Raw genomic sequence first — 27,045 nt, forward strand, 5'->3', positions numbered from 1 at the left:
ATATATATATATATATATATATATATATATAATAATAGGTACTCTATGTACAGACAAGACAACAGTCACTGAACATCCATACTTTAACCGATGGATCATGAATGAACTCCTGTGCAGAAAACTTCCACTAAATTAGCACCGCCACAACAGAAAATGTTCATCAGCAGCGCATTGAGGTGCCCGGACACACATTACGCCTTTCACTGCTATGTCTTGCACACACTCTGAATGTTGAGGCACTACCTTGCTGGCACAGCTATCGTGGCACCCATCCAGCGATCTTAAGTCTTCCTTGCTTATTTTCCGAAATATAAACTTTCTCATCGACCTGTTGTCTTCCGTTCTCTCCGCACAGTTGAACCAAACCTAAACATTTTGAGCTTCTTTTATCAAGGCTGACGTTCCCCCTTTTTCGTAAATATTTCCACATTTCTCGCCTACCACCTCTTTGCATGCCATGCATGCACTTCGTCCCCACAACCTCAATCTTCATTTGTGGAGGTGGCGAGCAAGAACTTCAGGGTTAATTGTACCAGCGAGTATTTTCAGGATTTCTTGAATGTGGAAGATGAAAGATAGGCAAGCTGAACGGACAAGGTCCAAGTTTTGAGGATATACGTGAAAATGAAATGCTACTGTACAGTGGCAAAAGTCTTAGTTTAGTAACTAACCAGGCTCTGTAAGGTAGATCTAGATGAGGGAAAGGTGCTGAAGGGTAGGTAAGATGTTTAATTGTTCCTCTGTATTAGGTTAAAGGTGATAGAAGAATCGAATATAGAATTTAGGCCAAAGGCCTGTGAGGTCATTCACCGCTGAAACGGAAATTGACAGTAAAAAGTTTGAAAGGCATAACAGGAGGAAAGCCTCGCAGTTGCACTTTGAATCAATTGTAAGAGATGGTGAAAAGTAAGACAGAAAGAGAATATGAAAGAATAAGGAATAAAAGCGGTTGCAGATAGGGCCCGAAGACACGCTGCAAAGAACCCTCCTACGGGAGGGGGTGGGTGATAGAAGAGACTAGAAGCAATGTAGAGCCATAATTTTACCATGTTTACGACAGAATGTATATGATAGAGTTTGATCGAAGAGCTCATGGATTGTGTTCACCCTTTCCCTCAACCTTGACCTATCACAATCCTCCTTGGTTTCTCTTGGTTTTATTTTTCTTATAAACAGTGGAGTTTAAGGCTAATGCTGCCTTCAAAAATGATAATTTTGTATTATGCAAATTTAAAATTTTGGACTGTGTTTTTTTTTTTTTTTTTACAATATTTACATCATTTTAACCATCTATACGGCTCAGTTTCTTTCAATTATCAAAGTTTTTTTTTATTTCCCTCTATATTTTACAAATTAATTATTGCATGATTGTAAAGTACAGTATAATCTGTGTACATTACTATCCTTTAAAAATTTAGTATAGTATTTATTCATTTTCATTATTTTATGCTGTAGTTCACTAGACTTAATTAAATTTATTATTTGAAGCCGCACTGATCTACCTTTAGTAATTAAAAGTGATAATCAAGTTATTATCGATTTATCACTTTATTCTTCAGCAAGCACAGATTTGACAAGAGGAGCAAGATGGCTAATTTTAATTAATATTTTCATGCAATACTTTGCAATATTCTAATTACAATATTAATTAAGTTACAATTAGATATAATTCTCAAATAGAGGTGTGATATGACAATTAAAAAAAAAAAACTATTTCAGACAGTTCTGTCTGACACGAGACGTGTATGAGAGGTTTGACGTCATTCCTCCTCTGTATGACGTCATTGCCCCCCCCCCCTCTCATACCTCTGAACATCCCCACCCCGTCCCTTGGCTCTCACCCCAACCTTCCACTAACAAAAAAAGCCTGACTCACTGATTTCTTTTGCTACTGTGTTGGGGCGGGGGGGGGGGGGGGACGATATAACATCACGAGCATATAACTTGACTTATTGATATATATTTGTATACTTAAGTAAAGTGTTCATGCGCTTAAACTCTCTGCAAGGAAATTGTATGTATATATGTGTATTACTGAAAGGACTTTGAATGAGGTCCTTTTAGTAATTCTACTAATGCACAGAACAATTGTGTATGTGATAAAGTTAATATATATATATATATATATATATATATATATATATATATATATATATATATATATACATATATATATAGATATGTACATACATATGTATATATATATATATATATATATATATATATATATATATATATATATATATATTAACTTCATCACGTACACATGTGTTCTATGAATTAGTAGAATTATTACTAACAGGACCTCATTCAAACTGGATGGTATCTAATGGAGTATTTACTCAGAAAAAGTTACAAGTGTTCTTGGATACTTGATAATGAGGACTGTCTCTCCCAGAATGCTTGTAACTTTTTCTGAATAAATACTCCATTAGATACCATCCAGTTTGAATGAGGTCCTTTTAGTAATATATATATATATATATATATATATATATATATATATATATATATATATATATATATTACTAAAAGGACCTCATTCAAACTGGATGGTTTCTAATGGAGTATGTATTCAGAAAAATATATATATATATATATATATATATATATATATATATATATATATATATATATATATATATATATATATTATACATAATGTTTGTCCGCTATAGAAATCCAAAATGCTTGGCAAACCCAGAGCAACCCCTACCCCATGACAGACATCAAACAGGCAAATTGAATGCAAATTTCGGTTTCATCAACTCCGTCAGGTTTTCCTTCAGGTGCTTTATGGGTTAATTGTCATTTTTCACCTGATCGCTCCAGGTTTTCTCCCAGGCACTGTCAGATGTATGATTAACCTGCAGCAATAAGTCCCCTATAACATCTATTTTTGATCAGAATTTATGTGAATTTTTTAATAATAATTTATGATAATTACTAATATAAAATTGTTAGTTACCTCGATAACATCATCAGTGAAACCCAGTATCAATAATTTCAATAAGTAAGGATACGATTTCGATGATTTCTGTAAGTAGAACCAAGACAGAAGCAAAGCCTTCACACATGTGTAGTATCTACTGACTAAGCCCAACATGCAAGGTGTACAGTATTTCCTTTTTTTATTCATTCAAATGTGATTTTCCTTATTAATTTGTTCGATTTTCCTTATTAATTTGTTCGTTCCCTCTTCATTTTTAACTTCTGAATTTGTTATAATGACTGCTTCGTAACGTTACGGTGACGTATTTTGTTATAAAGATGGTTTAAATGAATTAATTACTGGCCAGTTTGGCAACAACACTTCACTGCATGCTTGGTATTCACAATCGCCTTTGATGGGGACGTGGTTGGTAGGGGATCAGGAGGGTAGGGGACCCCTGTGTCATATGGATTTCCTCACGGTGGATTTACATAATAATAATAATCATCATCATCATCAGTAATTTTAACTCAATAGTGTTATAAGAAAACTGTACAGTTACTCGCATGACATGACTAATAACGATCATGATGATAATAATAATAATAATGCCAAGAAATTAACAATCTCGTGAAAAACAACCTGTGTAACAAAATTCCACAATTATATAGTAAATATATTACTATGTAAAATAAACAAAGATTTTCGAACATCTGAACTGTATTCCTCATCAGTGTTAATGCTAAAATGTAAAATGAGAGGGCAGTTTTCTTATGGAAAGCTTTTAAAAATGGGGGTGGGGCAAGAAGATAACAGCCTATCATGGAAGTGCTGATTGGGGTGCTCCTTTTGTTATTCCAAATTCAACAGGAAGTTGCGCCAACCTCCGTGATCTTCGAACTTGCGATGCTGCACCTGCCAGTGCTGCGTAGGTGCCATAGTCGGAAACATCCACAGGGACGTCAGCTATCAAGTCTAATACTTTGTTAAATATTCTTGTACTTCTCAAATCGAGATGCTCCTCGGATGAGGGTGGGGGAACGGGTGACCTCCCCGAAAAATCGTTTAGGGCCTCTCACGCCTGGTTTAAAATTTTTAACCTCCATTATCACTCCATGCGTTAAACGGACGTTGTAATTCGCAACTAACAATCAAAAACAAAACTGCACAGGAACTTGGGGAGAAACTTGGCCACACGCGGAGCAACTAGTTAGAAAAGATGGCTATCAAACGTTTGATAGCCATCTTTCTCTCACTCAAGGCATCCTTCCACCGGGCACATAAATTCATAGATGACACTCCCTCTCTTCAAAGACGTTTCTGGGGGCGCCGGTTTGTTTTAAAGCAATGACTGGCTCATTTTCATATTTTTATCATAAATTATCAAATTAATCTTGTCACCTTCTGCAGTAGAAGGTGACAAGGTTAATTTGAAATAACGAGAAAACTTTCTATGTCCTTTGGAAACTTGATATCCCAGCTTCACGCCGATGAAAAGAAGATATTAAATATAGAAAATACTATATAAATTGCATGACAGAAACAGCGATTATTTTCGATAGCAACAATAATAATAGTGTAGCAATAACTACCATCGTTACCCCATAATTCTTACCATTATGACCTTTATTATCATTATTACTACTGAACCAACGTAATAATAATAAAATAATAATAATAATAATATTACAGCTGTTTCCACGGCATTTAATTTATACAGAGTCTTCTCTATTCTTCTTATCTTTTTTTTTCATCAGCAAGTAGTTGGTAAATCAGGTTCCCATGGACATACAAGATTTATATTTTCTTAGGTTTATTTCCTTTGACGTTTCAAACGCGTTCTGGCGTCTATTTTCAAAGAGTGAATGAAATGTCATGCAGGTTAGATGGGTGTGCATAGCAACCTGGGGTAGGGGTGTGAGTGTGCTGTTCCCGGGGTCGGTTATTCAGCTGCGTTTTGGTGATGTTGGTTCCCCCGAGGCGTTGAGATCTTCTGGGCCTAATCGCTATTGGAATTTGGGAGTGGCTGTTATAGACTGGGTTATAGATCGCTCGTGTAGGCTGGCTCGCTTTCTTTTTCTTCTTCTCTTTCTCTCTCTCTCTCTCTATCACGCCTCCTCTTTCTCTCTTTCATTCTCGTTCTCCCTTTCTATCTCTCTCTCTCTTTCATTCTTATTCTCCCTTTCTCTCTCTCTCTCTCTCTCTCTACCTTCCTTCTCTTTCTCTCTCATTCTCCCTTTCTCTCTCTCTTCATCTTTCTCTGTCTCTCCTTCTCTTTCTCTCTCTTCATTCTCATTCTCTCTCTCTCTCTCTCTCCTCTTTCACTTTTTCTCTTTCTTTGTCACTTTCTCTCTCTCTCTTCCTCTCTCTCTTTTCCTTTTTCTCTCTCTCATTGTCACTTTCTCTCTCTCTCTCTCTCTCTCTCTCTCTCTCTCTCTTCCTCTCTCACTCTCGTCAGTGTTTGGCCTAGGCCGATTTCTTAAATTTCTCCTTAATGTTGTAGGGAGGAATTCGGCTTCCTTCAACGTGTTATGTTTGGCTTTTTTTTTTTTTTTTTCAAAATATGTAGTGCCTCGAGAGGCCGTAGGCGTCGGCAGTCCGTTGCCTGGTCTACGATTCTGGTGCTCCATTATCATTGTCATAATTGAACCAACATAATAATAATAATAATAATAATAATAATAATAATAATAATAATAATAATAATAATAATAATAATTATCGAACCAACTATTAGGTTCGATAACCTTGTTATGGTCATTTAGTGTAGTTACCATGGTAAAAACTTCATGGGTTCACTTCTGAAGCGGGCTTACACTGCTTTACAAAGTCACGGGGCAATCAGCCTATCTCATAGAAAACGATCTCCATATCGAGTTGCATCATCAATAAAAGTTACAAAATACTCACACTTACCCAAGGATTTCTCATTAATTTTTCCACACACATCATCACTGTGAATTAAATCAAGTGGTTCTCTATATCTAACAACTTCATTTTTATTACATGGAAAGGGAGTTTTCTTAATTTTTCCTTTCGTACGTGTTCCACAAAACTCCAAATCTTTATTAACATCAAATTTCAAACCATCTACCAAACCTTCTTTCACTAACAGCCTGAAGTTATCAACACCTAAATGGCCACACCTTCTATGCCACATATTTTCATCAGGACTAACCTCATTACAGACAACGTTACTCTTGTGATCAGTTTTTGCACATTTTAAATAATACAAAGTACCTTTTTTTCTCTGCAAAAGCAATCAACTTATTATTGGCATCAAAAATTTTACTCTTTAAAGCTAATTTATTTGACCAGGTTTTTTTCTGAAACTGGTTGGAAAATTTCCTCCAGACCACCTGTGGATCTTCTGGATCTCCTAACAAATACAGCAATTTTGGATCATCAGCTATAAAACTATGACAGCCAATGCCTTATTCCGCTTCGAAATTCCCTTGTTATATTTATCCCGATCATTGCGTTCTGGGATAGGCTACGAGTCATCAATCAGTCTCCAAACATTCCCCCTAATGAGTGCCATCCGACACTGGGCTTTCCAAGTAACATAATTAGTGCCATTTAGTGGCACAATGACACTTCTCAGCTCAGACATTCTGACGAAAATAAAATAACAGAGGCACTTTAAAGCTACTCACATTAGTGGCAAGGGTACCATAGTCCACTACACAACAAGCATAGCCTAGTTCGTTGACTTCAGGTGATTGCCGCCAAATCTCTATGGTAGCAGCCTATTAGGTTTGATAACCTTGTCATGTTCATTTAGTGGAAGTTACCACGGTAAAAACTGCAGAGGGTCAGGAAAATAGAACCTTGCTCCTTCGTGTTTACTTCTGAAGCGGGCTTACACTGCTATACACGGGGCAATCTGCCTATCTCAAAGAAAACGGTCTTCATAGCAGACTGCGTCAAACAAATTACAGTGAACTTTTATTAAGGCTGCGATCAATTTTAACACCAACATGAACAGGAAAGAATACAAGAAGGTTGACGCTTCGCCTAATGAAAGAAAAGGTGCAAAAATGCGACATTAAACTCGCAAAGTGGATGTTTCCTAGATGGTGACCCCCAGCAAAGTTCGGGGGTCGTTATCTAGGACTAATATTTCTTGAGGGTCATTATCTTTATGATATTTTGCCGGGGGTCGTTATCTAGGGCTAACATTTCTTGGGGGTCATTATCTTTACGATATTTACAGCCTTTTGTTTAAGTTTTAACGGTCATACCCAACGGGCTTGTACTAAACACGCCACACGGCTGGATACATGCCGGATTACAGGGAGTCGCTATCTAGGAAAGATTAGAACAAGTGTGACCATCAGGTGACTAAATCATTAGAAAGCGGAAATAAAAAATACAGTTTGAGGGAATCAATTAATTCACCCACCGGCCAACACACACACACACCTGCGGGAAGTATATGACATTTGCAAAAACTACACAAATATTGATCCCCAACTGAGGGTCGGGTTACGCACAGCTTAGTATGCGGGTACTCTAATGAGAGAGAGAGAGAGAGAGAGAGAGAGATGATATTGGTCAGTGAAGTTTTTATTAGTAGTTTGAATGATCTACTATTGTTATTATTAACCTTATTTCCGTGTGCAATAATATTCCTGTCATTAAACCCATTGCTGATTTTTATTTGCAGAGGAAATCAATGACCATTGCGTCTCTCTCTCTCACTCTCTTTCTCTGCGGAAAATATCAATGATCAGTGGGTCTGGCTATTGAATTTCTCTCTCTCTCTCTCTCTATAAGATCAATTCCCTGCACTGACCTTTTTGTACTTTATACGACGTGTCTTTTAAGGGTAGAAACTTGTTATTAAAAAGTTTCTCTCTCTCTCTCTCTGTGATTTTAATCAACAGGAAACGTTAACCTTACACAGCCAGTAGTTTCCCGTGGTATAATTTTTATACACATGAATATGTATAATTAACAATACATTATTGTTTTCTGCACAACGCGGTTCCACCCTAAAGCTGACGGCTTCAGAATTTTCCGGTGAAATCATTGCTCATGCGATATACGGGGAAAGGAATGGAATGGAATATGAAATTTAGGCATAAAGCCAAGCCCTGGGACCCACAGGGTCATGCAGCGCTATTGATGACAATGAATGGAAATGATACAAATAACGAGCTTAATGGAAATGACATAAATAACGAGTATAGAGTAGATACTCTAAAAAGCAATGTTTAAAATCGAGAGATCTGACTATGGAATTATTAAGATATGATATACGGGGTTAGAGTAACGACATTGCTTTTTGCGATTGCTTTCGAAGTTGCTGCTTTCATCCTAAGACTATGGTCTTCTGAAGGTTATGTTACAAGTTTTTACAGAGCAATGACCTAGAAATTACTTCGTATAAATAAAAATCTAGCCTCTCCCAACTCCTTAGTTCTGAAAGTTTGTGTAAATATACATTTTGTGTATATTTGAAATGCGCATATTTAACTGTTCTTACGTATGTTTGGCGCGTATAATAACTAATATCAGTAGAAGTTATTAGGACCCCGTATAATTTAGGTGCTGCAAACACCTGAGTCTTAAGTATTAAACAAATACATTTCGTATAACTGAAATGAGAGTATCTAACTATTCACATTCAAGTATATTTGGCATGCTCTTAACCACTAATATCACTATTAGTTCAATATTAGGACCTGTAGAATTTCGGGAATACAAATCATCAATGATTAGTCTCTACAAAATCAAACTTACAAACTTCAACACTGTCCCTGCTAATACGCCAATATGGAATACAGAATTTAGGCCAAAGTACCAACGTTGGGACCTATGATAAAACCATTCGGTGTAACAGGTGAGCCTCGCACTTGCACTACGAAACATATGTCAGAGAAGGTGGACAGCAAGGCGGAAGAAATATGAACGGAGGTACAGTAAAAGGAATGAAATGGGGTTAGGGGTCGAAGAGACGCTGCAGAGAACCTTAAGTAATGCCTACAGTGCACCGCGTGAGGTGCATTGACGTACTATCCCCCCTACGGGTTCCAGAGCATTAATAAATCAATCATTTAGAATTTTACCTCATCAATGGTCAACTCGACACTGACTTTCTCTTCGAAAACTTTCTGATAAAGAATAAAATAACAAAAAAAAATTTAAATAAATAAATAGAAAAATAACATAGTTTAGGTCCACTTTTTTTACTCCATCCAACCCCTCAAGGAAGGAATTATTTTCAATCAGTGAGTTGCGTTCCGATTCATAATCTAACCAAAACTGCAAAAACCTTCCATGTTTTAAAACTAAGAAACTTAAAGGATACAAAAGGTGAGAAATTTCAAATATAATTATTTATTGCGCACAATGTACATTATATATATATATATATACATATCACAAATACAAAATGCCCTCAGAAAAAAAGATATCAAATTACAATACAATGGACATTTTTAGACTGATATTAATCACATGGACGATGAAACTTAAAATAAAGAAATAACCTTAAGTTTGAGTCGTTCATAAGAAAATTTAGTTGTAACGTTTCCTTAACACAGTCCACTGAACTTGTAGGCGCACCTGTGAACAAAACTGAAGTGCTCTTAAAAATTTCTAGGAATAATATCACACAAACATGCGATGTTTCCATCGCTACTGTGACAAACAGCACAATATACATTGGTATATTATATGAGCGTATAAAATATGCAGCATCTGATACAGATAAGCGTATTGCATTAACAAGTCACCAGGACAGGCCCCAGTTAACAAGTTAAATTTCTGATCAATTCTACCAAAACTGGTAACTTTACGGAACTTTGAAAAAAAAACAAGACATCATTCGATTGTGAAATGTGCAGGAGAGTAAAAAATTCATTCGACTGTGAAATGTTCAGGAGAGTAAAAAATGCACTTCATCAATAACATTAATAAATTGTTAAGTAAAAACGTTCGAATGGTTTTTTAATATTCGCCACAGCTAATAAACTTCACCTCAAATCGATTGAGACTCAACAACCTGCATTTCTTTGTCTGGGATTTTCACTGTTCAGCTTGACACTTCAGACGTTTCGGGACACTATGCCGTCTGCTTTTAGGACAAGGACGCTTTTTGTTAATGCCTGCGTCTGCCTCTGACGTCCAACTCATCAGTATAGTCAATTCACAGCCTATGCATACAGTCGTCATATCAAAAGTGTTCGTGTTGACTGTGAATCTTGACGGGCAGATGGCTGTATAGCACATCGGGCAACACTCTGGAATGACCTCTGGGTTAGCGACCCTACCAGTAACTTCATCTCTGGAAAGAAAGATTTTATACGCGTAATCACTGCTCTCACTGTCGCTAGTGTTCACGTTACTCTCTTCAATGTTCCACTTTTCTTCTTTGACATCTGACGCGTGAGGACTGACTTCGAAAGCTTCCAGACCATCGTGAGCTCCTTTGATTTTCCCGGGTGAGCCGGTTTCAAGTCCCTCTGGGAGATCAGTTACGTGCACATACTCCACAATACCATGGAGTTCCGATAAAGAACTTTCTAGCGGAGAACAATTAAGGCTCTTAATCACTGGTTCAGATTTTGCAGACTCTACTACATATTCAGTCCGTGATATTTCACCATTATCTCTAGAACTTCTCTTGCCCTCACTGTGTCTATCATGCTGCAATGGATTTTCAATATTTTTCTCATCTTGGGAAATATATTCATCAGACTTATATGGATTTTCACTATTTTTCTCATCTTGGGAAATATATTCATCAGACTTATAAACTGTAGATGAGTTAGTAGAACATACTACCAGGCGCTCTACAGCTGAGGATTTTGATGAAGTGCCTACTTGCTCCAGACTTGTCATTTTTTCTTGAGAGTCACCTGGCATAACACAAGACTGCTCTTCTTGCGAGTTATTAAGTAAAACACGTGATTGCTCATGTGCCTTGTCCGTCTCTTCAGAACATCTGAAAGTCAGTTCTTGGTCTTGCCTTTTGTTCGTCTTGGGAACGTTGTTGTTGCTTACAAGTTGGATAGGATTGTCTGGGCTTTTGGTTAACCTACTAGCATCACCTCGACTGGTTGAGCATAAATCAGTGGCAAGGTCTGCATGGAGATCAGATGACTGTTTAAGGCCTGTGATTTCTTCTGGACCCCTTTCCTTGTTTTTAGATGAAAATTTAACTGGTGACTCTAGTGAACATTTTTCTCCTGCTGTAGATTTGTTGCCTTGTATCTCTGAATTACCAATTGAAGTATCTTCTGTTGCAGAGCTATTTAGAAAATCACCTGGCCCTCGTGATTTTTTTCTTTGAGGAACTGTATCGTTTAGAGCCCGCAAACTATTACTGGGAGCTTCAGTCACATGAGAAACAGTGTTAGGAATGGCTATACTGTTATCATTATTCTCCTCCGCACTGCAATCAACCATTGCCTGATGTACAAGGGTATAATCCTGAGTAGCCAATTTCTTCATAACCTGAGGAGTAGTAATGCTCAAGGCAGGTGATGTACTTCTACCTAATGTTGAAGCTATGGGTGTTGGAGGAGTTTGGGGGGGTGTTATTATGGCCTGTGGAAGAATATCTACATTTCTTTCCAAACTTGGTTCTCTACAGGAATCCCTCTTCTCAGAACCACTAACAACCTCTGAAACAGAAATGTCTTCAAGATGAAAGAACTCTGAAACATCAAGAGAGTCCTTAATACTTATTTCCTTTCCTGTATTATTACACTGCCAATTTGTTGTCATACAATTTTCTGACATATCACTCAATGGTTCTTCCTTTACAATCTTTAGAAATGGCCCTCCATCATCAACCGCGTTTTGTGTACTAGGTTGTAACTGAACTTTCGTATCATCACATACACCCTTATTCTGACTGCAAGAATGAGTAAACTCAGAAGATGTCTCTGGAAGAGAATCAGAATTTTGCTGATTTCTCGACAGTATATTTGTTTTATTAATTTCCACTGCAATCGCTGGAAGATTTTGCCAATTTACCTGGAAATTTATAGGGGATACTTGAGGTTGAGTCGCTTGTGGCTCTCCGTTCTGTTGAGGAGAATCTTGAGAGTCGGATTGAAAATAAGTGTTCTTTGAACCTATACAATTCACAGTGCTGTTAAGACCACAGATTCTCTGATCTTGACCACCACTTTGATGCATATTTTTAGAATTGCTACCATTAGGTGATCTTTGAGATGCATTACACTGATTAAGATTACCAATGTGAACCTGTTCACGGCCCTGAGCTGACGGCAGTTGTTGGATGGAAGAGGGTGCTCCCTGAGTACTTTTTGCAAATATATTGGGTTGCTGATACCTTTGCTTGGGCAACAATGGTGCCCGAAAAAGTGGAGCCTGATTCACATAATTGGGTCTTTGGTGTGAGTAAACTGGGGACTCCAGAGGTCTCTGCAATTTTTTCAATAAGAGTTGTCTTCGTACGGCATCCTGATATGCCTGACCAGGACTCTGTTGAGTTTGTAACGGCAATGGTGATAGCACTTGTGGTTTTTGCTGAGTGTGTTGACTGTTAGGGTGCTCTTTCATGGATCTGTCATACTGAGAATGATGTGACGGTTTAAGATTCTGAGGATTCAGAGGTCTTTGAAAATGTGGCTGTGGTGAATCCTGTGGGGGTGGGAAACGATGACCACTGTAGGGTGGCGGAGGAAGCGTAGTCCGATGAAGATGCTGTTGTGGTGACTGAACATTATTATTATGTTGAGCAGGATTTTGTACTTGGTAGGCATTGTGGATCCTTTGGTCAAGGGGCTGTGGAGAACCCAATGGTGGATGCACATTATGACCAGCACTGTTATGTACTTGCTGAAGTCTTTGAAAATGAGGTGGCTGAGGATGCCGTGACAGATGATTTTCCTGAGGATTCTGAGGCCTTTGTGCACACAGCCGCTGTGGAGAATGCTGTGGTGGTGCCTGAAAGCTCGGAGTTGTATTCTTAAGTATTTGCTCAAGATTCTGAGACCTCTGGATATCGTGCTGTGGCCGAGAATGCTGTGGAAACTGATGACTTTGAGCTGGATTCGTATGAGCTTGTCCTTGATTCTGAGGACAATGAGAAGACTGCTGTGCAAGATACTGTAGTGTCTGAAGATTGTGGGTAGTGGTGTTTGTTTGTTTAGGTAATGGAGTTCTACTTAAGTTCTGCTGCTGCTGCTGCTGCACTGTTTGACATGCCTTATTTGCCTCATCTCTTGGTAATGACTGCTGGCTTTGAGTTCTTTTGTGGGACTGCACTGCTCTTACTTCAGTAAGACACATAACTTCAGCATCTTCTTTAATATGTTCACAAGAACGATGACTCGGTTGCTGACTTCGTCTGTAGTGGACAGCCGCCTGTGCACTGTTTTTTTCATTCTGCGAGGATTGTAACTGGTGTTGTATTGTATGAAGAAATAATTCAATTTCTTCGAAATCCATCACTGGAGACTGCTGTTGCCGCCCAACTTGGTCATTTTGGCTTTGCAGTCCGGATGCAGAAGCATTAGGGGGTACCTGTTCGGACTGTCGTAATGGTCTAGAGACTTGAAAACTTGTACTGGGCTGTGAAGAGTTAGCCTCCAAGCTAGCTGAAAGTGGCACGCTACATGAGTCTGAGCCCTGACCACCCTGTGCTGCTTTTGCCTCGTTCAGATTCAATAAAGATTTAAGAGGGGGGTTCTTAGATTGGAGATCTGCAACCATCATCTGTTTCCCCTCTAATTTTTTGGCGCACAATTTCCAATGTCTGAATTAGTCTCCTGAAAAAAAAAAAACTAGTAAATATTTACTTGTTAAATATTAACCACTAAAGTACAATTACAAGTAAGCAAACTCTTTGATACACTTAAGGAATAAGGAACCAATAAAACATTTCTGTATACTAATTTTATCGCTTTATGTACATTCAGCAATTCAGTGATGGTTCTTCAAGTAAAAAAAAAAAAAAAAACTCGGTCATATCAGTTTCATTCTTGGCCGAAACACTGGAGAGATGCCAAAGTCTAAACCTATCACAGATACTGTGAAGGGGAAAATCCTGTTAATATTGCTAATGAAAACTGATAATCACAATTGTTTATGTTCTTGTAGGTTGACTCTCTGATTCTGAAAAAGCCTTGTCAACAGTCCGCTAATTTCATGTACCTAATTCACAACTTTATGCCAAAGACTATTCTCGTTTCTTCCGGCTAGTCTGAACTTTTAAAAGCATTTCACGATGTAGGTTCTTAATCATATAATAATAAAGATGCCATTATTGCAAGGCTTTGTTGGATTCAAAATAATGAAAAACAGTGAGAGAATCTTGCCATGTGTACAGTTCACTTGCATTGATTTATTATCCTATTTACATTTCCTGACTTTTTAATGTAATGCTGTAATATTAGTTGATTGTAAATGTGAATACGAATTTTACACAGATGATGTGACTGAAGTTTGAAGGAGATTTTGTGTGATGTCTTTTTTTTTTTTTTAAGCAATATGAAGACATACAAGTGAGTGTAATTAACCAATAATGTATTTACGTCAATAACTGCATATTCTGACTCTAGTGTACTTCACACCTCTGTCATTTTTCACATATGAATACTGTGTGGTATAAAGAGCTGAACTGAATTGAACTGAACAAACATATACAATATACATACACACATTCATACATATATATATATATGTATGTGTGTGAGTGTGAGTACGCTCAGTTCAAGCCAGTTCAGTTCTTTTTTATTCCATACCCATTATACATATGTAATATGTGTATATGTATATGTATATATATATGTTGTGATCTATAAGATAAATAGCTTTTTAGAACTAATGATCAAGAAAAAGGATCAATTAAGCTAAGCGAGAATCATAAATTAATTTAATTTAAGTAACTGGCATTTAGCTTAATCTTACTTCATTTTTAAGTTAAATTTGAATCCATTTCTGACAAATAAGGAAAAATCTACTGATATAAACGGGTCGATACACATCTTTCTTGAAGATTACTTGTTATGGAGTCTGCATAAGCTCTCACAAAAGAGAGAGAGAGAGAGAGAGAGAGAGAGAGAGAGAGAGAGAGAGAGAGAGAGAGAGAGAGAGAGAGAGAGAGAGAGAGGGAAATTCTTAATAGTTTTTTTTTAGACATAATACAATAAAGACAAGATTATGTTTTGAAAGGAATCTGTGATTAATTTCATCTCTGTATATATTATAATAATATAAGTTGAGAAATGATTTCAATTGTTGCCTGTCTCACTTGAAGAAAATGGATTTCCTAAACTAAACTAAAGCAAAAAAAATGCAATGAATACTCCCACATAAACATAATAAAAATATATTAAAAAACTCAATTATATATTGGGGGGGGAATTCTTTCCACAATTTTAATACCCCCACGCTGGTATAAATACAGGAAAATAGACAACCTATATTATATTTTCTTATTTATAAATATATATATTTTTATATATAAAACTATATATATATTATATATATATATATATATACATACATACATGCATATATATATATTATATATACTGCATATATAAATAAATTTAATAGATTTCTCATACCATGAAGTTACTTGTATAACTCGTGCATAGGTAACGTTCGTAACAGTTACATTACAATCGGCATATAAAATATTCGATCATGAACTTATAAATAAATACGCTACTGAATACCGATATAATTGCGTAAGGAAATGGCGAAAGAGAGAGAGAGAGAGAGAGAGAGAGAGAGAGAGAGAGAGAGAGAGAGAGAGAGAGAGAGGTAGCTGTTGTTTTACCTTGAAAACTCTACCTGTGACGGATGTGGGGTTTTACCGTTCCTTCTTCTCTTCTTCTACGTCTTCTTCTTCTTCTTCCAATTGTTGCTGTTGATCTCCTTCTTCTTCAACCTAAGAGAGGAAGAGAATTCTGGGTTAAAACAATTCTCATTCATCAAAGGTAGCAGGTGGGTCTATTCGTTCAGCATTTCCTTGTGAAATCACCTTTTTTTTTTTTTTAGTTTCTTTTTGTAAATATGTGTAGGTCATGTAGGGCGACTGGTTCTGTTCTGTCTGTGCTCGGAATTGTATGGATTTATGTTCTTTTTTTTTAGCGTCGGAAGCTTTTTTATGGATCTGTGGAGTATAAAAATTAATAAACTTTATGGATAAATACGAGGATTATGTGGAAAAATATGTTTTCAAGATATTTTTCCTTTATATAATTCGGTTCTTTTTTATGGATCTATGGAGTATACGTGGTAATAAACTTTATGGATAAATGTGTGGATATCTTTCCCCATTTTAAGATATGCTAAGATATTTTCTTAATACTATTTCAAGATATTTTTCCTTATTATAGTTCGGTCGTTTTTTGATCTATGGAATATAAGGATTAATAAACATTATATTAAATATTTGGATATTTTTTTCTTATTTTAAGTCATTTTAAGATTTTTAAAAGATTAGTTTAAGATATTTCTATTATTATAATTCGGTCTTTTTTTATGGATCTAAGGAGTACAAGGGTTTATAAACTTTATGGATGAATATGTGGATATTTTTCCGTATTTTAAGATATTTTAAGATTTTTTTAAAGATTTTAAAGATATTTTTCCTTATTACATTTCGGTAGTTTTTCTGGATATAAGGAGTATAGGTGGTAATAAACTTTATGGATATGTGGATATTTTTCCTTGTTTTAAGTTATTTTTTTAAAGATTATTTTAAGATATTTTTCCTTATTAGAATTCAACGAGTGAAGGAAGTTATATTTCCAAGTAAAAAAAAAAAAAAAAAAAAAAAAAAATCATTGTTAGAACACCGGATCTTTTGACGTCTTGTTTTCCATCGTTCGTTGGTTTTAACGAAATTCTCTCTCTCTCTCACTCTTAAATTTTCGAAGAATTTTTACACAAGTCTTTATTTAAAAGAAAGAATCTCTCTCTCTCTCTCTCAAAAAAAAAAAAAAAAAAAAAAAAAACATCCAAAAACGACCCAATGACTTTTAACAATATCTCTCTCTCTCTCTCTCTCTCTCTGACTTGTGGGAATCAAAACCCGAGCTGTCCACAACCGGTCACCTCTTGTTTATGTCGTGGGACAAGAGTACACAGCAAATGCTGTTGCGTCTTCCCCACGAATTATTTACTGGTGTTGAGCCTGTTTCTCTTCGAGATAGACCAGGCTGTTGTGACTTTTCTTCGGGAAAAAAATAAAGACCAGGCTGTTGTGACTGGTTTTCTGGGAAAAAAAAAAAATAAAGCATCGTGATCTAGGATGAATATAGAAAATTAAGAATCATGAACTTGCCCATCTTTTAAATAACCTTCAATGACCCCGAGAGAGAGAGAGAGAGAGAGAGAGAGAGAGAGAGAGAGAGAACAAAGATTGTAGGGATTTTTCGAATGAGAGAGAGAGAGAGAATTTCCCTAAAATCAAAATTAAGAATCATGAATTTGGATCCATATTTTAACATGATCGCTTCTTCAATGACAGAGAGAGAGAGAGAGAGAGAGAGAGAGAATTAATTTACGGAGTTGTGTAGTTGATGTGATTTGTTTTTTCAGGTACTTCGCAGTATTTATAGTAACTAAACCTAGAAAACGAGACGTATTTTTAAAATTTGATACCCGGAGAAAAGTATACCTTAGTTTAACCAGACCACTGAGCTGATTAACAGCTCTCCTAGGGCTGGCCCGATGGATTAGATTTATTTTACGTGGCTAAGAACCAATTGGTTACCTAACAACGGGACTTACTGCTTATTGTGAAATCCGAACCACATTATGACGAGAAATGAATTTCTATCACCAGAAATACATTCCCCTAATTCTCCATTGGCCGGCCGGAGACTCGAACTCGGGCCTAGCAGAGTGCTAGCCGAGAACTCTACCGACTCGTCCAACGAGGAACTGATACACGTATAAACTTTAATTTGTTTGTTTTTAAGCCAGTTGCTTTATCACCCAGGTAGCTTAATAAAGAGTTGATTAAACAGAGCAAACAACGAATTTAGGTCACATTCCGGTTATAAAAGGTGATTCAAGAGTCCTAACGCAAGACTGAGTTATTTTGTTGCTTATTCAGATAAGTGAACAGCAGCCAGTCTGAGTTAGAGAGCTGAGGAGAAAGGGTATGACTAGGTATTCTACTTGATATTGCCCTGTAGTAGACGTAATATTGTAGTAGAATACCTGTTGAGTAAATGCGAAATTTATTATTATTATTTAAAAATCTGACGGATTAATACAGTACTTTTTGTAATGCCAGTGAACTGTAATGATAATATTAGTTATTATTATTATTAAATACCATTATTACACTTCTAAACTAGAACGTACCGGATGCAACAATATTAAGGGCATTACGAGGAGAACAATTGAGATGATTCATGCCCACCTGAGGAGGAATAAGTTTCGTAGGCACTTTGCTCAGGTTTGGGTGGGGAGTATTATTGGAGGGGGGGGGGGGAAGGGGAGGAAGGATTGTATATACATACATATGTGTATATATATGCAAATACATACACATACATATATAAATTATATATATTCACATATATACCGGAACTAATCAACACATGAACACCTGCTTCACGGAAATATATTTCTGACTCACATCGGGATCGAACCCACGTGTCTTTCATTTGAGAGACTTGGGTTCGATCCCGATGTGAGTCGGTAATTTACGTGAGTATATAATTTATATATGTATTTATATATATATATTATATATATATATATATATATATATATATACAAACATACATATATGTATATGTATAAATATATATAAACATATACATACATACATACAAACTCATTCATTCATGCGGCGCTACTAGAGATATTCTGAGTGAATGTAAACACGAGATCGATGCGTGTTTGTCTCCCTGGATGTGTTTAGACATTAGTTCAGGTATAATGGTGGACGCTGATATATGCTGATGACTTAGTTACGTTGATTTAGACGTTCAGGTTATACTGAAGACTGACAGTTTTAGTTTTAGCTCGTTCAGTCTTGGGAAGAGCACCTCTCAAATTGATATGTTTTGGGGCCCTAGGCACAGAGTTGTGTAAAATTTAAATTTGTGGACTTCGATCCTATAAATGTATGTATATATATGTATATGTATGTATATGTATGTATGTATATGTATATATATATATATATATATATATATATATATATATATATATATATATATATATATACATACTGTATGTGTATATATATAACAAAATTCAGGACAATTCCGTGTTATCATTTCCTGTTTCTGACTATCTGCCTGTGTGTCATTTCCTGTTTCTGATCATTTCCATTTTTCTGATTATCTGCCTGTCATCATTTCCTGTTTCTGATTATCTGCCTGTCATCATTTCCTGTTTCTGATTATCTGCCTGTAATCATTTCCTGTTCCTGACTATCTGCCTGTGTCATCATTTCCTGTTTCTGATTATCTGCCTGTCATCATTTCCTGTTTCTGATTATCTGCCTGTCATCATTTCCTGTTTCTGATTATCTGCCTGTCATCATTTCCTGTTTCTGATTATCTGCCTGTGTCATCATTTCCTGTTTCTGATTATCTGCCTGTCATCATTTCCAGTATCTGGTTATCTGCCTGTCATCATTTCCTGTTTCTGATTATCTGCCTGTCATCATTTCCTGTTTCTGATTATCTGCCTGTCATCATTTCCTGTTTCTGATTATCTACCTGTCATCATTTCCAGTATCTGGTTATCTGCCTGTCATCATTTCCTGTTTCTGATTATCTGCCTGTCATCATTTCCTGTTTCTGATTATCTGCCTGTCATCATTTCCTGTTTCTGATTATCTGCCTGTCATCATTTCCTGTTTCTGATTATCTGCCTGTCATCATTTCCTGTTTCTGATTATCTGCCTGTCATCATTTCCTGTTTCTGATTATCTGCCTGTCATCATTTCCTGTTTCTGACTATCTGCCTGTCATCATTTCCTCTTTCTGATTATCTGCCTGTGTCATCATTTCCTGTTTCTGATTATCTGCCTGTCATCATTTCCTGTTTCTGATTATCTGCCTGTCATCATTTCCTGTTTCTGATTATCTGCCTGTCATCATTTCCTGTTTCTGATTATCTGCCTGTCATCATTTCCTGTTTCTGATTATCTGCCTGTCATCATTTCCTGTTTCTGATTATCTGCCTGTCATCATTTCCTGTTTCTGATTATCTGCCTGTCATCATTTCCTGTTTCTGATTATCTGCCTGTCATCATTTCCTGTTTCTGATTATCTGCCTGTCATCATTTCCTGTTTCTGATTATCTGCCTGTCATCATTTCCTGTTTCTGATTATCTGCCTGTCATCATTTCCTGTTTCTGACTATCTGCCTGTCATTTCCTGTTTCTGACTATCTGCCTGTCATTTCCTGTTTCTGACTATCTGCCTGTCATCATTTCCTGTTTCTGATTATCTGCTTGTCATCATTTCCTGTTTCTGATTATCTGCCTGTCATCATTTCCTGTTTCTGATTATCTGCCTGTCATCAATTCCTGTTTCCGATTATCTGCCTGTCATCATTTCCTGTTTCTGATTATCTGCCTGTCATCATTTCCTGTTTCTGATTATCTGCCTGTCATCATTTCCTGTTTCTGATTATCTGCCTGTCATCAATTCCTGTTTCTGATTATCTGCCAGTCATCATTTCCTGTTTCTGATTATCTGCCTGTCATCAATTCCTGTTTCTGATTATCTGCCTGTCATCATTTCCTGTTTCTGATTATCTGCCTGTCATCATTTCCTGTTTCTGATTATCTGCCTGTCATCATTTCCTGTTTCTGATTATCTGCCTGTCATCATTTCCTGTTTCTGATTATCTGCCTGTCATCATTTCCTGTTTCTGACTATCTGCCTGTGTCATCATTTCCTGTTTCTGATTATCTGCCTGTCATCAATTCCTGTTTCTGATTATCTGCCTGTCATCATTTCCTGTTTCTGATTATCTGCCTGTCATCATTTCCTGTTTCTGATTATCTGCCTGTCATCATTTCCTGTTTCTGATTATCTGCCTGTCATCATTTCCTGTTTCTGATTATCTGCTTGTCATCATTTCCTGTTTCTGATTATCCTCTGCCTGTCATTTTCCTGTTTCTGACTATCTGCCTGTCATCATTTCCTGTTTCTGATTATCTGCTTGTCATCATTTCCTGTTTCTGATTATCTGCCTGTCATCAATTCCTGTTTCTGATTATCTGCCTGTCATCATTTCCTGTTTCTGATTATCTGCCTGTCATCAATTCCTGTTTCTGATTATCTGCCTGTCATCATTTCCTGTTTCTCATTATCTGCCTGTCATCATTTCCTGTTTCTCATTATCTGCCTGTCATCATTTCCTGTTTCTGATTATCTGCCTGTATCATCATTTCCTGTTTCTGATTATCTGCCTGTCATCATTTCCTGTTTCTGATTATCTGCCTGTCATCATTTCCTGTTTCTGACTATCTGCCTGTGTCATCATTTCCTGTTTCTGATTATCTGCCTGTGTCATCATTTCCTGTTTCTGATTATCTGCCTGTCATCATTTCCTGACTGATCTCTGCCTGTGTCATCATTTCCTGTTTCTGATTATCTGCCTGTCATCATTTCCTGTTTCTGACTATCTGCCTGTCATCATTTCCTGTTCCTGACTATCTGCCTGTGTCATCATTTCCTGTTTCTGATTATCTGCCTGTCATCATTTCCTGTTTCTGATTATCTGCCTGTCATCAATTCCTGTTTCTGATTATCTGCCTGTCATTTCCTGTTTCTGATTATCTGCCTGTCATCATTACCTGTTTCTGATTATCTGCCTGTGTCATCATTTCCTGTATCTGACTATCTGCCTGTGTAATCATTTCCTGTTTCTGATTATCTGCCTGTCATCATTTCCTGTTTCTGATTATCTGCCTGTCATCATTCCCTGTCTGATTGTATCTTCCTGTGTCAAGCTGTCGCCTGTACCTTCCTGAGTCATCATTTCAGTATCTAGTGGTATATGCCTGAGTCACCATTTCGGCATCTGCCTGAGTCATCACTTCTAGTTTCTGATACCGGAAATGACGACCGAGACATTCAAAGCCACAAACAGGATATGACGAATGTGTAAAAATAACGTACGTGTTTCCCTCATTTAACATTATTCTCATGTCAGGATCTCTTATACAAACGCAAGTAATCTGCTTGCAATCAGTTGAATCTCTTCCACGTCTCGCAACACCAAGAGCGATGACTTTCGAAATGCCTGAGCCTTCATAAGCCGTTATTCTAGGGTGAAACTTTTGCTTCAAAATAATATTCTGTCGTATTCACATTTATGTACGAAATAAAAATGAAAACGTGTATTCACATTTATGCATTAAAAAAATCCAGACACGATGAGATGTTTGGGGTGTAATGGAACATTTCGTTTTTTTAATCAAAATTGACTTGAGAGAGAGAGAGAGAGAGAGAGAGAGAGAGAGAGAGAGAGAGAGACGCTTAACCTTCTGATGGTGTCAATTTTTTTTTTTTTTTTTGCTTACTATTTATTGAGAGTTACCCATCGATTATTTGTTGTACTCTACCACCAATTAACGAGTTTAATGTTGTTTCTTCCCTATATATTTTTTTTCGGGGCGCGGAAATGTAAGCTTCTTACCCTGTTTCCTAATTATGTTGGCCCAATAATGATATCACTGATAATATTAATATGCTCCACAGAGGATATGCTTCACAAAGGAAAGTATTCAGAAAGCGAAAGAAATTTTGTGCATTTGTCGAGGAAGAACTGAAATGGAGGGGGTATAAAACCTTAATAAAATTACCACGTGTCAGAAAAAGGAAAAGAAATCACTGGTAAAACCACAAGTAAATCAAGAAATGATCAATGCGATTTCGCCTTTCACTTCAACATGGCAGCACTCAACAGGCAAGAGACAAATATAAAGTAATGGCTGTATATTGTATGTGACATGTTGCCGGCATGTTTACGACATGCTTCACCCGAGCGCCTTCCCTATGAACACAATGGCCGGGGTAGGCCAACAGAGGTCGGAACGGTACATGACCCTACCCAATAGGCTTTTGTTGCATAGTCAATACCAACAAAGACACAAGATGCGCTGGAATACTCCATTTATGAGAGTGAAGGTTCTTATCCCAGAGAAACAAATCAAGTTTTCATATTAAATAAGGTCAGATTCCCAACAAAAATAAATTTCATGTCAATATATGCAACACAAACACAAGATCCAGGGATTCTCTGGACACTGAATGTTAAGACGCGGCAATGCCTGCAAATCAGTGCTTGCTTTACAATAAACAGAACTTTCAGTATCTGGCTTATAGTTAAAAGCATAAAGCCCAGTCAAATCTAACTCAAGTCCACTGCATGAGGGTGACTTACATTTAAACAACTAAATAAAGATTAGGACTCTAACCTTCAACACTTAGGCTATGTGGAGAAATCTGCTAAGAGCACAATCACACAAATTTGTCAGCGACGTCTCTGGTATAGTATTTTAACGGTGGACATGGGCAGACAGGGAGACAAAATGGTGTCAGTTCTCCTTATCAGATACCGCTGAAGAGATAAAAGCCCACTACTTTTATCAGTGTTATCTTGGTAAGATCTGAACAAGAGATAAGCAGGCGATTGAACGGACGCTCCACTACAGAATTAACACTGCAGATGGAAGACTGTGGGTGGTGTCAGGTGGGGTGATGGTGGTGGTGGTGGTGTCGGGGGGGGGGGGAAGTTGTGATTTCAGAACTATCAGCTGCCTTTTTATTATCATATTTAGGCCTACAAGCTTTCACATGTAGCATATTCACCTTTAAACTGACAGCTATATAGCATATGAATCACTCATCTTGCTGAAGTGAAATAATATAATTCAAGTGCTACATACAAATACTATATAAACATCTTCTTTACCTATGCCCATTTGTGTTGAGATTGAATCAATACTGAATATTCTTGTTTCCACGAAGAAATGTCCCTATGTTACAAGATATACATTTTATGAATATATACATACTAATGACAATGCACTTGTTGTCAACAAACTATACAAAATGAATAAGCACATAAAACTCATATATATGTCTAGACTATCTGCTATCACCAAAATGTCTTCTACACGTCCACTCTGCAGCTAAATTAAAATGACATTCAACACGTTCATAGAAGAATTCAACTTTGCAAAAGCAATGTACTCCCCTTTCTTTATTATTTTTCGGGAAGCAGAAAACGAACGCTAAAGTCCAGTCTCATCCTATAGTCGCTAACTGGAGCTTTCACCCGCGTCAGCTATGAGGCGCCACCGTCCACGAAGATGACTGATCGGCAATTGTGGACCAGTTAAAAGTATGTCATGCAGCAGATGTTCCGACTCTACCAAGCCTGTACGACAAATTTCGATACCACGATCACATTACCAACGGCTATTCGAGAGGACCAACGCAGTGTTTTGCAGATAAAGGCCAACAGAATTTAACAGGTCGACCGCGTAGGCTACTCGGATAGCCGATGTTATTGTGACGTCACTAGGTTCGACTGAGACACGCGTCCTCTCTCTCTCTCTCTCTCTCTAACTGCTTATTCATAATCACATTTAATTATACTGTTGTTGTTATTATTATTATACTTTTGATATTAATATCAAAAGTATAATAATAATATTGTTATAATTATTATTATTATTGTTATTATAATTATACTCTTCATATTATTATCATTATTATTATAATTATTATTGTGTTATTATTATTACCGTTATCATATATGACGGAATCGATTTATATTTATACAACGGCGACCTCTCAATAATCACATATGTAAATTATTTATACAATGGTGACCTCTCAATAATCATATATGTAAATTTAAGAAAAAAAAAATAAGCTAAAGTGCGCAAAAGGACAAGTTGGTGCGAGAGCTTTCTATTGGACGTCCGACCATCTGCCCGGTTCACTACAGACTGACCCAAGGATCAGTCTCGGACCTCTTTCGAACCTATTGACGGCATGGATGCGCATACGACGAATATTTCAAGCGCCCGTGGGTTGAACCTGTTAAAATTCTGTTGGCCTTGGCAAATGCGTCAAGAACGGACGCACCGTGATAAGACATAATCTTCATTTTGTCTTCACATATCTCACGCATCTAAAATCTGAAACCACCGGAGTGTTCAGGGTGAATTTATTGTATGAAAACACAAGTTTTGTTTTATCTCGATCGCGTGAGTGATGCAAAATCCGGTAAGAAGTAAAAACGGGTATAAAGAATTAAATGCTTCTCTCTTCACTTTTACTCGTTGTAATTCCCTTGTGTTTTCCTCTTATTGATTTCAGGAAATCATATTTCGTTGTACAATTAACACAGAATCCTATGGTGCGACCAAAACTTTCCTATCTTGTTCAAAACGTGAGATAAATGAAGAAATATAATTATAAACATATTCCTAGTTTTCTGAGGTACATACGTATGAATGAGACAGTGAGCGAGCCGCCTACCTCCCGGTACCAGCCAATCAGAGGCCGCTAAACAAACGTCTCCCAGGTCCAGGAACCTACCGGAAGTGAATCGGCTACAAACAGTGTCGTAACTAAGGGGGACGGCACTCTGGCACCTTCCGAGCCAGGCCCAGTTGTGAGGGAAGCTTCCCGAATTTAAGACTAATCAAAAACTAAGACGAACTATGAGTCACCTCAGATTGCCACACCTCGCGATTTTGTCAATAGAGAATGGAATTACTAATCAGGTGGACTTTGATGATGTTAGCGAAGTCGTAGTTTTCCGTTGTAAATCTGTTTTTTTTTTCTTTTCAGTTTTATGAAAATAAATTATTGAGATGTTAGGGGTTATTAACATAATTTTCACCGCGGGGTTATTAACATAATTTTCACCGCTTTTGTACTTTTTAGCACGGAAATGGCAATTTGTCGACCACACAGTATAAGAAATAGGCATTCAAGCAGATGTTTAAACTGCAACAGCTTTTATGCCATGGAAGTATTATGGCGCAACAACCACGTCTGTTTCCAGAGAAATATTTTGCAAAGCACGCTTAATTTCTAGACACATTTAGGTACTTACCTAAGCCTAAGCAGGTGGTTTGCGATAAGCATTATAACAACACTCATAAGCACCCATATCCATGCGGATTGTATTCAACACTTTGGTTCGGATTCCACAATAAGCTGTAGGTTCCGTCGCTAGGTAACCAATTGGTTCGTAGCCACGTAAAATAAGTCTAATCCTTCGGACCAGCCCTGGGAGAGCTGTTAATCGGCTCAGTGGTCTGGTAAAACTAAGGTTCACTTAACTTTGCACTTGACAACCTCGTTTGCCAGTTTGAAAACGTCTCAACAACGCAACGTATCCAGTTATTCTGCTCATATGAAGTCTGTCAAGGCTTGCATGTTTAGTACGATACGTTTTCCACCGAGGAATGACTCACAGAGAGAGAGAGAGAGAGAGAGAGAGAGACGTGAAAACCTGCACGGTTGCACCACGTGTAGCAACAACACCGTCAGTTCTCGTGGCTATTATCTCGTATTAACACGTACTCACTCTCTCTCTCTCTCCAATCAATTTCAGCTCCGACTTATCGATTTACAATCGATAATTCAAGGAGGAATTAAAAGCCACCGGTAAATAAAAATTTCAAATTGTATCGATTTGAGATCAATCTTCGGCCAGGTTATTTAACGCGAGTTAACGCGGACCTACAGCGAAAAAAACTCCGTTTATTAGAACGCAGTTTAAACCGGATTATTGCAACACGTCACTTGTTAAACTTTCCCCACATCCCGTATCCAACTTCTCCAACAAACACCTGAGCTTACAAACGTCTTTTCATAAATGATGAAATATTATCATAAGCGATTGGTGACTCTCTCATAAAAATTGTAAGTTATATAATTCATAATCCTGGACTGCGTTTTTTTCACATTAATCACATCATTTATCATTAACTGTGTCAATGTTGCACTAATGTAAATTACAGTATAATGTACATGCGTTGTAAATTATCTCTCTCTCTCTCTCTCTCTCTCTACTGATTCAAAAACTATAATTGTTTCTCAAATAGTCTTCTTTCAAAGAATCACAACGAAGTTTTTAAATTGCCCTTATGACGT

At 37.0% G+C, this 27,045-nt stretch overlaps 1 protein-coding gene across 7 annotated transcripts in view; it reads right to left on the bottom strand.

Moving 5' to 3' along the window:
• Nucleotides 1–9,261: 9,261 nt before the first annotated feature.
• Nucleotides 9,262–27,045, bottom strand: part of LOC136854492 (protein split ends-like) — a 31,885-nt gene continuing 14,101 nt past the window's right edge. Inside the window, exons 1-3 of one of the 7 annotated variants that reach the window (XM_067130795.1) lie at nucleotides 26,000–26,424; nucleotides 15,705–15,815; nucleotides 9,262–13,686 (exon numbers count right to left, since the gene is read on the bottom strand). In XM_067130795.1, coding sequence (XP_066986896.1) covers nucleotides 9,968–13,633 — 3,666 coding nt within the window. In that variant the 5' untranslated portion in view covers nucleotides 13,634–13,686; nucleotides 15,705–15,815; nucleotides 26,000–26,424 and the 3' untranslated portion in view covers nucleotides 9,262–9,967. Of the gene's footprint in view, nucleotides 13,687–15,704; nucleotides 15,816–23,339; nucleotides 23,424–25,476; nucleotides 25,555–25,999; nucleotides 26,425–27,045 lie in introns of those variants that run through there. The other 6 variants (XM_067130796.1, XM_067130798.1, XM_067130799.1 and 3 more) reach the window with 6 other exon arrangements.

Source organism: Macrobrachium rosenbergii, chromosome 29 (genome assembly GCF_040412425.1).
Source record: "Macrobrachium rosenbergii isolate ZJJX-2024 chromosome 29, ASM4041242v1, whole genome shotgun sequence".
NCBI classification, from domain to species: domain Eukaryota; kingdom Metazoa; phylum Arthropoda; class Malacostraca; order Decapoda; family Palaemonidae; genus Macrobrachium; species Macrobrachium rosenbergii.